A 14632-nucleotide genomic window follows, 5' to 3' on the forward strand; every position below is an offset into this window, starting at 1 on the left:
TAATAAGAACTACCAAAGATACTTGCAAGTAGCTGGTACTGCTGTAATTCACTGTAATCAGTTCTGTGGTTCAAACAAAGCTATGTGCTTTCACATTATTTTAATCCAGCTTAGAACAGGAGGCTGCAGGGGTGAAGATGAGGATGTTAAAGCGTGAAGCCAGTAAAATTATCATGGGTTCTCCAGATAAGTCACCACAGAAAATTTTGTTCACAGTTTATCCAGGGTTTCTGCTGGCTTCCCAAAGTTCTGACGGCCAATCAAAACAACCCCTGAATAAATCATTGACATCACTTTGTCATTACATGCAAATTCCATTTGCTCTTTAATGGCCTTTTATATTTGAAAACACCAATGTTGATGTCTTGCGAGCTGAAACGTCTTAATCCTTTGGCTGTTTCACATCAAGTTTTTCACCAAGCCATCATTGCTTCTTTAAAACTAATTATCAATGGAAAGAATAATGTGTTCTCTCACATCTACTGACTTTGAATCCCATTAGTCTCTTTTCAGCTCATTTAAAGCAGGTCAGGAGCCATTACAGAGCTTCTCACAGGCTGTGGGTGGAGGTCCCAGCTGGGATTGCCAGTCAACATTTTAGGGTCAGAGACAGCAATACCTGCTGTGGCATCCCAAATGCTAACAGTTGTGTAGACTTTTCATCAGAGACTTTTAAAAACTGTGGGCATGGCTTAACTGTCCTAGTCCTGGAGACTGAAATTCTGTCCTAATAAAAAAATGGAAAGGGTGGTTGCTTTATAATTTTGACTAAAAGCTTTCCCCCACTACACTGCTCGTAGGTCTTTTAACCCTTCCTCATACATACCCCCATGCAAAACGTATCTCCCCACTCTGACAGGCTTCCCATCCCCACTTCCATAGGTCTCGGGTCCCAGCAACTTGCAAGCACCAGAATGGAGTCACAGTGGGAATAAGTTTGATAAATACATATAGGGCATCTCAACATGGAACTGAAACAAAATAGAAATTGCTGGAAAAGCTCAACAGGTCTGGCAACATCTGTGGAGAAAAATCAGAGTTATTGTTTCAGATTCAGTGACCCTTCTTCAGGGTGGAACTACCTCTACTGGCCTGCAAAGTTGTGGTAAAACAAGCAAGATATAGACCAGCAGATCCACTGGGATGGAGGAAACTTCTTCAGTTGATCAAGCTCAGCCAACAGCACAGTTTTCCTATCTGTGGAGATCGCCAGTAAATTGGCAGTCTCCAATACGGACTGTGCCCCTCCGAAAGATCTCCAGTGGTGAGAATGCATCAGAGAGTCATCCTCAAGTGGCTCGCCACCTATTTTCCTGTTTTGCCAGCTTCCAAGTCTGTTATCATGACCATGGTAACAATTCAGCCATAGCAGTCCCAGACTTACTCTAGCCACTCAAAGAAATTGTATTTAACTTCCAAATGCCAGAATTAGTTGATGGTCAAATTTGTTTTGTCACACTTAGTTTTGGATCTCAAACTTCCTTAGTTGTGTGATACCTTGTCAAAAGGTCTTCTGACAGTAATGTACCAATAATATTTTGCCCCAAATTCACCATAACTGTCATCTCTTCCAAGAGTTCTACGCCCTTGGCTGAGATCAGCTAAGACAGCTCAAATGGAGTTTAAAGCAGATCACGTTATAGGAATGAAAATTTGGTAACATTGCAATTTATCAATTTTATTTATTCTGATGGTCATGCAATAATAATAATATAATTATAAAACAATTCTCTAAATCATCGTAGATTGAAGTTCTTTTGTTTAGTTGCTCAACAGTAGCTCACCTGAAAAATTTTGTTGCATTCTATGATCATCTGGGCCAGTCCCTGTGTAGCTGCAAGGTTCTCATTCAAATCTTTCTGATCAGGTTTTCCTGTTGCGTATTTACGATGCATTACCCTATCGTAAATCAGTAGGAAAAGGCTGGTTAGTCGTTGACTTTAATCTGAAAAGATTAGGCACACACACAAGCAAGGCCTCAAGGTGACAGAGAAGCTACTTTTTACAATTCCTGATAATAGTGCTAAAATATTGTTTGTCCTTCTGGTTATCTGTTGGGTGAATTACTCTGCTTTCTGATGAACAATCATCGATTCTTTTAACTTTGTTTCTCTCCAGAAATGTGGTTGTGTATTTTAACTACTTGACTCTACTTTTGTTATACCCACTTGCCAACTGGAAAACAATTCATGGTGTCAGATGCTGCTATAGTTTGGGATAGCAACACTGCTTTAATTTTGGACCATCGCCTAAATTACAAAATGCTTCTGAAATGATTTATTAATACACAGAATTGGAATGGTCATGTTGACAGTTTCAGGGCAGCCACTTCTAACAGCTACACATATGCATACCTGCATAAACCTTTCCCCAATTTGCTTAGCCCCCCTTGACAGTGGGAAATTGCTGTAGATAGCGCAAAACAAATTAAACAAAAGGCTGCCTAGAGACCTTCAAAAAAGTTAATTGAGTGAAAATGCCAGGATATTAATTTGATGTCACATAATGGATGCATTTATCTATATTTTTTTTACCTGGAAAGTAAATATACTCAAGCTCACTGAATAGATAGTCAGTGAAGGAGAAATTCAAACAGTCAAATTTAGCAGTGCTTGGTTATAAAGAAATGTTAAATCACATTCACATCCAAGAAATAAAACAGGATTTAAACCACCTTATATCTTAGGCTCTAAATTTGGCTTTATATTAATCAAAGTCAAATTAGATTATTCTCAATAAAATCTTGGGAACTGAACTATTCTTATGATGCATTTTGTTAAATCCACTTATTAATTCATTAATTGCTAAGTACTTTTTGATGACCTTCAATCAGACGGAGCACCAACCTTTTATAGTTATTTTTACAAACATTATGCATTAACTGTGCTGTAGCCCTCCCACCTTATTGTTGCTAATAACAACTCATAATATCGTGGAGGGGTGATGCTGGAATAGGTGGCGATGGCACTAGACCTATGAGCCTGAGGTCCAGGTTAGTGTTCTGTGACAAACATTTCTGAAGAAACTCAGCAGGTCTGGCAGCATCTGTGGAAAGAAAGCAGAATCAATGATTCAGGTCTGGGGACCGTTCGGTTTCTGGACCCGAAACATTAACTCTACTATCTCTTCACAGATGCTGCGATATCCACTGAATTTCACCAAAAATTGCTATTTCAGATTTCTAGCATTTGCCCGGAAGTGATTCCATGTTGTAGAATTCTTTGATTTTTTTTGTTTAGTGCTCTGGGACATGGGTTCAAAAACCACCGTGGTAGCTGGTGAAATTTATACTCAAAGAATATCTGGAATTGAAAGCTTGCCTTAGTAATGGGAACCACTGCAGCTAATAATTGTGAGTGTGCCCTTCGGGTAGGGAAATCTATAGTTCTTCAGGTCAGGCAGCAACCCAGGAGTAGGAAAATCAACGTTTCAGGCAAAAGCCCTTCAGGCCCAAAACGTCAATTTCCCTGCACCTGGGATGCTGCCTGATGTGCTGTGCTTTTCCAGCACCACACTCTCAACTCTGATCTCCAGCATCTGTAGACCTCACTGTCTCCAAATCTATAGTTCTTACCTAGTCTGGCTAACATGCAATTCCAGCGCAACAGTAACATGACCAACTGTTAACTGTTTTGTCTGGCAAGTCACACAGTTCAAGGGCAGTTAGGGATGGACAACAAATACTGGCATTGCCAAAGACACCCACAGGAAAAACAGATCAAAAAGAAATTTTAAAAATACATAGGTTTAAAGGACAGACCATAGATTTTTTTGTTATTCATTCATGGGATCTGGGTTTCGCTGGCTGGGTCAGAATTTGACCATCTCTAACTGTCCTTGAGAAACCATGGTGAACTTGAATGGCTGCAATCCATTTGGTATAGGTACACCTTCAATGCTGGTAGAGTTTGTTCCAGGACTTTGACCCACATTTGTCTCAATCGTCCTTTAGTACATTTAACGCCATCAGTTCTGTTACTTTCACCAGTGGATTTTGCTTAAGGAGAATATGGTGGAAGCAGTGTATGTAGATTACCTGTAGGCAGTCAATTGGATGTCTCGAGAGTTGAAAGTTTACATAATGAGATGAATTTGAGTATCATGCTGAGCAGCAAAGTTGTATAACCCAGGGCTCAGTGCCAGTTATAAATTTGTTTTCTGTACATAAACATGTTTGCATTTAGCATTAGCCTAATGGAAAGATAAGTGACAACAGAAAATTTAATGACAGTCAATTTTTGGTCAGATTCAGACCAGTTTCTTTGCCTCCCAAGGTTTATTTTCTCATTCTTATTCATATTAAATTTTCACTGTCAATTTTGGTGGGTTTCATGGAGAGATTCTCTCCATAACCCCTAGCGGGGTTCACGCCATCTTTCCAAATTCACCTCATTGCCTATGCACCATGTCCCTGTGTTGCTCTACTCGGCAGAAGTACCAACCACTGTTGGAGCCACGGTGGCTCAGTTGTTAGCATTGCTGCCTCACAACACCAGGGTCCCAGGTTCGATTCCAGCCTTGGACGACTGTCTGTGTGGAGTTTGCACATTCTCCCAGTGTCTGCGTGAGTTTCCTCCGGTGCTTCGGTATCCTCCCACAGTCCAAAGACATGCAGGTCAGGTGAATTGGCCATGCTAAATTGCCCATAGTGTTAGGTGTATTAGTCAGAGGGAAATGGATCTGGGTGGGTTACTCTTCAGAGGGTTGGTGTGGACTGGTTGGGTTGAAGGGCCTGTTTCCACACTGTAGGGAATCTAAATCTAAAAAAATAGATAAGGCCCCATGAGGGGGATGTAATTAACAGCACAGAGTCAGCACAAATCATGGCGACTTTTTACAAAAGATTGCTTAGGCCAAATTTAAAATATTACGTGCCGTTTTGGGAAGCTAATAAAAGACTGTAAAGTGTATTAATCTGTCAGGATATTGTCTATGAGGGGTTATCAATTTGTAGATTCTAAAAGAACAATGAAAGATAATAGGAGCAATTTCTTCACTTATCAGGCTGAGAGAGCATACCATATATTACCACAGAGAGCAGATTACATAGAAGTTATTTCAACTTTCAAAAGGAAAATTGGATAAACATTTGGAAAAAAAATGTCTATGGGTAAGAACAGTTCCCTCGAGCAAAGAATTGTCACAGACAAAATATAATGGCCTCTGTGTATTCAACTTTATGATTCTAATTGGATCAAGCTTTGCTATTTCAGATCAAAAATCATCAAAAAAGATTCAGACTTGAAAAGCACCGACTCAGGATTATAACTACAGAAGCAATACGGATTTGAAATATGGCAGAATACTTTAATCATTAGTTTTTAAAATCAATGGAAACACATCACTATAGGTTTAGTTCAGGATCGGAACTTTGTTGGCTGGCAGTGTTGTCAAATTATTTTGAACCTCTGCTACCCATAAATATGGTCAAAACATGCCAATTGTTTTATGCTAATTATACTGTTCAGTTGGACTCATAATACCCAGGAAGCAAGAGGCCTACCTTGGGGAGGAGGAGCCTTTCTTAATTAAATTCAGGTGGAAGAGGGAGGGTGCCAAACAAACGGCAAGGTTCATGGGAGTCATCTGATTTTCTGTTACAGAAGTCACGTCACTAAGGAAACAAAGAAGGGTTTGCAGAACTTCACGGTTTTCATCCGACATCAGCATGCTGGCTGCCTGCACTGCCTGTAGCCGCTGCTCCCTGGGAACATCTGCACATCACAGTGCAACAGACAGTTATAAAACACATCAACAAAAGAAGTTAGATACTTTAATGTTCAAAATCATTTGCATTTGATAGATCACTGAGCCTACATCTTAATTTATCTTTTTCAAAAAAGACTGAAGATTCCATAATCCATGTTTAGTAATTTTTGCATAATATTATACAGTCAGAGATGTATAGCATGGAAACCACCTTCAGTCCAACTCATCCATGCCGACCAGATATCCCAACCTAATCTAGTCCCATTTGCCAGCACCCGGCCCATATTCCTCTAAACCCTTCATATACATAGACCCATCTAGATGCCTTCTGAATGCTGTAATTGTACCAGCCTCCTCCACTTCCTCTGGCAGCTCATTCCATACACGCACCACTTTCTGCGTGAAAACAATGCCTCTTAGGTCCCTTTTATATCTTTCCTCTCTCAGCCTAAACCTCTCAGTCCTCTTGTTCTGGATTCCCCCAACACAGGGAAAAGACTTTGTCTATTTATCCTATCCATGCCCCTCATGATTTTATAAACCTCTGTGAGGTCATCTCTCAGCCTCCGATACTCCAGGGAAAACAGCCTCAGTCTATTCAACCTCCCCTTATAACTCAAATCCTCCAACCCTGGCAACATTCTTGTAAATCTTTTCTGAACCCTTTCAAGTTTCACAACATCTTTCCAATAGGAAGGAGACCAGAACTGCATGCAATATTCCAATAGTGGCCTAACCAATGTCTTGTACAGCCACAACATGACCTCCCAACACCTACACTCAATGCTCTGACCAATAAAGGAAAGCATACCAAATGCCCCTTCACTATCCTATCTACCTGTGACTCCACTTTCAAGGAGCTATGAACATGCACTCCAAGGTCTCTTTGTTCAGTAACACTCCCTAGGACCTTACCATTAAGGTGTAAAAATCCTGGTAAGATTTGCTTTCTCAAAAAATGCACCGCGCATTTATTTAAACTCCATCTCCCACTCCTCAGCCCATTACTTCTAACAACAATCCTATACCTAGTCTCTGAACTAGCCTCTAGCTTTAATCGTAAAGCCAAAATCTACACAACACCAGGTTACAGTCTAACAGGTTTTCAGAGTGCGGCTCCTTCATCAGGCACCTTTGGAGCAAGATCATAAGACACAGGATTTATAGCAAAAGATCTCCGTGTCATGCAACTGAAACGATATATTGAACAAACCTCGATTACTGGTAAGTCTTTGATCTTTTAGAATGGGTTGCAAGTTTCAGTTCTTTAACATTAAAATCCCAGAACTTCTTTTAAGTCATATTCAAGATAACTTAAGGTTTTATTAAAAAAACGTGACATCTCAGCTCAGACAGTGCATTAAAGGGGAGGTTAGAGTCTGTCTTTATCCCAATCTAGAGTCAGACTGGTTCCATTTCCAAAGTAGGAATTTGTAAAATGTTACATGGATTAACTGCTTGCATTGACAGCTCACAGATAGTATGCTTTCTCAGCAAAATAGAATGGGTCAGCGGTCAGGAACATTCGGCCTCAGATCTTCGGGTGACCATCCTCCAAGGTGGACTTTGGGATATGCAACAATACAGAGTGGCCGACAGCACTCTGAGCAGAGGCTGATAGCCAAGTACCCACGGGGATGGCCTCAACTGGGACCTTGGGTTCATGTTACACTACTGGTGACCCCACTACACTATACACTCTCAATCACTACATACTCACACTCACTCAGACCCACCCCTCATACACACACATACAATCAACACACTCGCACCCACTCTCTCACAGACTTATACTCTGTCGCACTCGCACACAAACTACCAAGCACGCACATATGCAAAACACACTCACATATAAATTTATGGAGTGAATTTGCATAATTGTATTTGCAGAGACATTCTATTTTTGCTCAAAAAGCATACAACCTGCAAGAAGTCAATCCATGTAATGTTTTATAAATTCCTACTTTTGAAATAGAACCGGTCTGGCTCAAAATTAAGATACAGACAGACTAGCCTCACACCTTCAATGCATTGTCTGAGCTCAGATGTCACCTTAAGTTATCTCGAGAATGTGACTCGGGATTTACATATTAATGAACCGAAACTTGCAACCCATTCTAAAAGAAGACAGACTTAACAGCAATCTTGGTTTGTTCAATATATCGTTTCATTCGCATGATAGAATTTATAGCAAAAGCTTACACTGTCTCTTATGATCCTGTTGTACAGCTACCTGATGAAGGAGCAGCACTCGGAAAGCTAGTGCTTCCAAATAAACCTGTTGGACTATAACCGGGTATTGTATGATTTTTAACTTTGTCCACTCCAGTCCAACATTGGCATCTCTACATCATGGCCTTAATAATAAAGGACACGAGTAGATAATCTATGGCATTTTTCAAGACACAATGATCCAACCTTCACTTTTGCAGATAAGAGATCAAGAATTCAACTGTTAATGGAGGATCGGTTTAGAAATCCCTATTTTGTTTTAATTAAGTCAGGATGTCAGCATCACTGGCTGAACCAACATTTATTGCCCATCCCTGGGAACCCTTGAGAAGGTGGTGGTGAACTCTCTTATAATCAGAGTTATGCAGCACAGACCCTTCATCTACGCCAACCAGAAATCCCAATCTGACCACTTGCCAGCATTTGGCCCAAATCCCTCTAAAACCTTCCTTCTCATATACCCAGCCAGATACCTTTTAAATATCATCATTGTACCAGCCTCCACCACTTCCTCTGGCAGCTCATTACAAACATGCACCTCTCTCTGCGTGAAACAGTTACCCTTCAGGTACTTTTTAAGTCTTTCCTCTCTCACCTTAAACCTATGGTCTCTAGTTTCGGATCACCCCTTTCCCCCCTGCCCCATCCTAGGAAAAATACCATTGTTATTCACCCTCTCAACGCCCTTCACGATTTTACAAACCTGTATAAGGTCAGTCTCAGGGAGAAAAACCACAGCCTATTCAGTCTCTCCCGATATCTCAAACCCTCCATTCCCAACAGTATCCTTGTAATTCTTTTCTGCACCTTCTCAACAACATCCTTCCTATAGAAAGGTGACCAGATTGTGATACGCCTTGCAGTATTCCTTTTTGAACTGCTGTAATCCACTTGCTGTAGAAAGACTCTATGTTGTTGGCAGGGAGAGAATTCCAGGATTTTGACCCAGTAACACTGAAGAAATGAGAATACATTTCTAAATCAGAATGGTCAATGGCTTGGAGGGGACCTTGCTTGTGGTAGTGTTTCTATATATCTGCTGCCCTTGTCCTTCTAGGTGTAAGTAATTTGGAAAGTGCTGTTCAAAGGGACCTTGTTGAATTTTGTGAATGGTACACACTGCTGCTACTGAACATTGGTGGATGGAATGTGGAAGCTTATGGATGTGGTACCAATCAAGTGAATTCCTTTGTTCTTCTAGACTATTGCACTCATTCAGGTAAGTGGGGAGTTTTCCATCACACTCTGGACTTGTTCTTTGTAGATGGTGGACAGATTTTGGAAAATCAGGTGCTGAGTGACTTGCTGCTCTTGCAGCAATGGCTTTAATATGGCTCATCCAGTTCAGTTTCTGGTCAATGGTAACCCCCAGGATGTTGACAGCGAAGGATTCAGTGATGGTGACAATATTGAATGTCAAGGGGTGACGATTAAATTGCCTCTTACTGGGAATAGTCATTGCCTGGCATGTGTGGTGGGAATGTTACTTGCCACGTTTTAGCAGCAAGCATGGTTATTTTCCAACTCTCGCTGCATTTGAACATGGAATGCTTCGGTAGCTGTTGAGTTAGCATGGTGGCTCAGTGGTTAGCACTGTAGCCTCACAGCACAAGGGACGTGGGTTAGATTCCTGCCTCGGGAGATTGTGCAAACTCCACACAGACAGCTATTCTCCCAGTGTCTGCGTGGGTTTCCTCCTGATGCTCTGGTTTCCTCCCACAACCCAAAGATGTGCAGGTTGGATGGACAGGCCAAGCTATATTGCCCATAGTGTTCAGGGATGTATAGGTTAGGTGCATTAATCAGGGTAAATCTGGGATAGGGAAATGGGTCTGGGTGTGATACTCTGAGGATCAGTGTGGACTTGTTGGGCCAAGTGGCCTGTTTCCACACTGTAGGGAATCTATGATCTATTCTATGAGTCAGAAATGGGCTAAACGTGGCACAAATCATTGATGAACATCCCCACTTCTGATTTTATGGTAGAGGGAAGGTTATTGATGAAGCAGCTGAAGTTGGCTGGGCCTAGGTCACTACCCTGAGGAATCCCTGCAGAGATGCCCCGGAGCAGAGATCATTGACCTCACACAAAAAACCATATTTGGTCAAATGCAACCTGGATATCAAGGGCAACTAGTAACCACCCTCTTTGGGACATGTGACCTATAAGTTTTAACTAGGGTCAAGAATTGGGAACACAAGAATGGGAAAGGAATAAACGGATATGTTAGTAAGGTCAGATGAAGGAATATGGGAGGGTATTCACATGGACCAGATAGCCTAATTAGCATTTGCTGAATATGCATATCATGTTATTTGTTTAACTCTCAAAATGTATTTAGAAAATCAGCTACTTTATGGGATATCTGATATAATCAACATCAGAAACAATGAATCTATGCAAAAAAATCAATAGATCTCATTGAAAAGTTCTGGAATAAATCCTTACTGGGACAATTTCAGTCCAGACTCTCATTCTTTATAATAGAAAAAATGACAAAATAGCAGATTTGTTCAAATATTAATTTGATTTCATCTCCATTTTGTAATTCAACTTCTGTATTATAATCTTTGTTATTCAACGATTCATCTAGGATATTATTAATTTAATTTGATTAATAAAAATTCAGCATGGAGAACAAAGCAGGATAGCTCTATTAAAAAGCTATAAAAATCGATGTTATCTATCGTCAATGTGTTGCTTACACTGATAGATATGCAGGAAAGTTTCCCCTAGCTTGCTACTCAGGAGAGGATCTGGGAGATCTCGAAAGAACTGCTTCAGCATATCGGCTACATCATAGGCACACTGATCTTCATAACTAACATTGTCTGGAGAAGCTTCGTTCATCTGTCGAAGAGCTTGAATTCGGGATTTGGCCCCAGATTTCCGAAACAGACCCACCTGGAATAAAATAGAAGTATTAAAATGGAAAAATATCAATTAGCTGTAAGTGTGCTGTAAATGATTAAATTCATTAACTTCCAGGGTAGAGCCATTAGTTGTAAAATAATACTTAAACATCTGCAACAATAAGTCATAGGATTAATTATCGTGTGTGTGGCAAATGAGTGAATTGCATGTTTGCCAACTCAATCAGCTGTTCAGCAGTTACTTAGTAAGTTCAAGATATCCTCATAATTGATACTCAGATGTTTAATCTTCATGTGCTCATCTTCAGCACAAACCCATTCATCTTTAAAAATGAACAGCTTCCTCTTAATTGTCATATTCCTTCCTGGAGAAAACGGATGATAGAGAGTGGTTATGATCTGTAAAGGGAATACAAAATACATAATGTGGACATATCCACAGCCATTTGAGATTTCCACAATATGCGACGCAGGCAGTTTTTGGTGGCCTGAGAGTTTTCTTTCTCGGTTGAATACTGGACCGTATTTCATTTGGGTGCTTTTCAATGCAGACAAAGTGAGGATTGAAGTTGTTGGAGAGTCAGAGTTGAAAAGTGTGGCGCTGGAAAAGCACAGCAGATCAGGCAGCATCCGAGAAGCAGGAGAGTTGGTGTTTTGGGCATAAGCCCTTCATCTTGACATTGAACGTTTCTCTCTGCTGAACTCTACCCACTTGATTCCACATCTTCAGTTAAAGAAAAAAATACCCACATTTGCTTGTCTATGCTACCAGTCAACCAAAGTTTAATAATTTCCCATCCAATTTAGAAAATTGGTAATATATATCCCTCACTCCACAAAACCTGGCCAGTTAGTTCCATGAAATGTTTAGCAGATTTTCTCATGAATACTGACATGACACAGAAGATATTACACCAAATATAAATTTTGATGTCAATTACATCTATGATGTTCTAGTCAGTTTCAATACATTCATTCATGTACCTGATCTAGACAGTGGTTCCTTAGGTAACGCATGGCTTGCTGAATGCTCTGAGGGAGAGGCTGTCCTGTCCTCTGTACATGAACTACCAAAGGCACACCAAAGACATTCTTGTCTTTGTAGTCAGGTACTTTCACTCTCTTCATGAATTTGGGCACAGACCTGCAAGAAACCATGTGACGTTGCTTACTAAAGATGACATGGTCCACTTAAGCACAACATGACAGAAATACAGTGCACCCTGCTTATTGTTGAAAATAATGTCAAATGTTAACTTAAAAATATACCACAAATACATGATTTAAAGAAATAAAAAACATGTTTTTTGATTGGATTTGATTTATTGTAGTCATATGTACCTAAGTACAGTAAAAACCCTTGCTTTTTAAAAAAGCTTTTTTTTTGTAATCTGAGAATAATCACTTCCTGTCAGCGATTGTTATTATTGCAGAGAAGTCAGGAAACCAACTTATGAAGTCTACATTCTAAATTATAGTTGAGCAAGAACTACACAAAAAGCTTTTCCAATTCACCAGACTATTACTGATTCATGAACATTGATCAGACTGGACATGATTGGAATGAAATCGCTTCAAAACATAAAAAGAAATTAATTTACATGAGCTATTCTAACATACCATCCTGCTGCCTGAAATCTACGAATATGACTGTCACTGAAGAACAGCAAGAGGTCATTCAGCCAACTGAGCCTCTTCATTTAATTAGATAATGCTCCTTGTATTATAACACCAATTTAAAATCGGCCTGGATCGAGGAGTTGGCATTAAAGAGAAAACAATCATGGTGGTTTAGCACTCCAATCATGACCAATGGAAGCAATTATAACTTATAGGTTGCATAACGAGATAATTTTAGACAGCAGATTTTTAGAATGCTTTCAGCAAGTTGAATTCATATACTTCATGATAGCTCAAGGTGCTTCACAAGAATGAATTATTAAACAAATGTATAGACCAAGACAAATAAGGCTAGATGACGAAAAGCTTAAAGAGTTAGGTTGTAAGAAGTTAATAGCTCCTTGAAAGTGGAATCGCAGGTAGATAGGATAGTGAAGGTGGCGTTTGGTATGCTTTCTTTTATTGGTCAGAGTATTGAGTACAGGAGTTGGGAGATCATGTTACGGCTGGACAGGACATTGGTTAGGCCACTGTTGGAATATTGCGTGCACTTCTGGTCTCCTCCTTATCGGAAAGATGTTATGAAACTTGAAAGGGTTCAGAAAAGATTTACAAAGATGTTGCCAGGGTTGGAGGATTTGAGCTATAAGGAGAGGCTGAACAGGCTGGGGCTGTTTTCCCTGGAGCGTCGGAGGCTGAGGGGTGACTTTATAGAGGTTTACAAAATTATGAGGGGCATGGATAGGATAAATAGACAAAGTCTTTTCCCTGGGGTCGGGGAGTCCAGAACCCTAAGCATAGGCTTAGGGTGAGAGGGGAAAAATATTTAAAAAAGAGACCTAAGGGGCAACTTTTTCTCACAGAGGGTGGTACATGTATGGAATCAGCTGCCAGAGGAAATGGTGGAGGCCGGTACAATTGCAACATTCAAGAGGCATTTGGATGGGTGTATGAATAGGAAGGGTTTGGAGGGATATGGGCCGGGTGCTGGCAGGTGGGACTAGATTGGGTTGGGATATCTGGTCGGCATGGATGGGTTGAACCGAAGGATCTGTTTCCATGCTGTACATCTCTAAGACTCTATGATTATCTAAAAAGATGGAATAATAAGAGGAGGAGGATAGGTTTAAGGAGCCAAACTTCTATCATTGGCAACTGAAAGCAAGCCACCAATGGTAGATTGTGGAAAAAGCATGGATAAGAAAGAGGACAGAATTTGAGGAAGTCAGATACTTATGGGAGAATACATGGCTCTTAATTATCACCAATCTTGTGCTATTTACATAGGTTAAAATGTGTTGAGAACGTGAGAAGGTGACATCTCTGACTGGCCAGCATTTATTTCTGTTCCTTGTAGCCTGCTATTGCTTCTGGCAGGGGCACCTGCACTCCCCATTGAACCAGGGTTGCTCCCCTAGTTTAATGGTAATGGTAGAATCGGGGACATGCCAGACCATAAGGTTGCAGATTGTGTTGGAGTACAACCTGATGTCTAACAGCGCCTCACGGATGCCCGGTCTTGAGTTGCTGGATCTGTTTGAAATCCATCCTATTTAGCATTGTGATACTGCCACAGAATACAATGGAGGATATTCTCAATGCGAAGGTGGGGTTTTATCTCCACAAGGACTGTACAGTGATCATGCTTTGCTGTTGATCAAATCAATATGACCAGCTTCCAAAGGAAATGGGACAGCATTCTTTTCCAGGTTAATGATTTAATTTGACATCTCTAATAACCTAGTCAAAGAGACTCACGCATTATCGTAAACACTAACGCTGCTTGATGACAGGTATAGGTGAACACTGACTTAGTTCGACAGGATGTGAAAAGTGGAGATAGATTTCCACCTTTTACAGGTCAATGCACAAAGTATTTGCCTGAGCAAAGAAACATTCCAGGCTCTCACAGACATTGTCTTTATTTCAACCTTTGCAGACTCAATTAAGCAGCAATATCTTGCAAGTGTTGTTTTAAACTTTAAATGTTGCTGTGTGACTCATGGGTGAACAGAGAAAAAGATAACAGTATTTCCTTTAATAAATCAGGAGATCGCCAAGTGAAATCTCCAGAAAGTCTGTGAACACTGGAAAATTGGATAAATTTTAGAAAATCTTGGAAATACTCAATACTCAACAGCATCATCTGTGGAGAGAACATCAGATTTAATCTGGAATAAAAAAGTAATCTTAATTA

The 14632-nt window shown here is 40.3% G+C and overlaps 1 protein-coding gene across 5 annotated transcripts in view; it reads right to left on the bottom strand.

Moving 5' to 3' along the window:
• The window catches only part of stard13b (StAR related lipid transfer domain containing 13b), a 550394-nt gene that overhangs the window by 24903 nt on the left and 510859 nt on the right, over positions 1-14632 (bottom strand). For all 5 annotated transcript variants that reach the window (XM_087988237.1, XM_087988241.1, XM_087988238.1 and 2 more), the window contains 4 exons: positions 11800-11959; positions 10648-10846; positions 5504-5714; positions 1785-1899 (listed from right to left, as the gene is read on the bottom strand). In XM_087988237.1, the coding sequence (XP_087844363.1) occupies positions 1785-1899; positions 5504-5714; positions 10648-10846; positions 11800-11959 (685 nt within the window). The remainder of the gene's footprint in view (positions 1-1784; positions 1900-5503; positions 5715-10647; positions 10847-11799; positions 11960-14632) is intronic.

Source organism: Chiloscyllium plagiosum, unplaced genomic scaffold, assembly GCF_037043375.1.
Source record: "Chiloscyllium plagiosum isolate Xiang-an unplaced genomic scaffold, Cpla_swu_hap1 HiC_scaffold_6, whole genome shotgun sequence".
NCBI lineage: Eukaryota > Metazoa > Chordata > Chondrichthyes > Orectolobiformes > Hemiscylliidae > Chiloscyllium > Chiloscyllium plagiosum.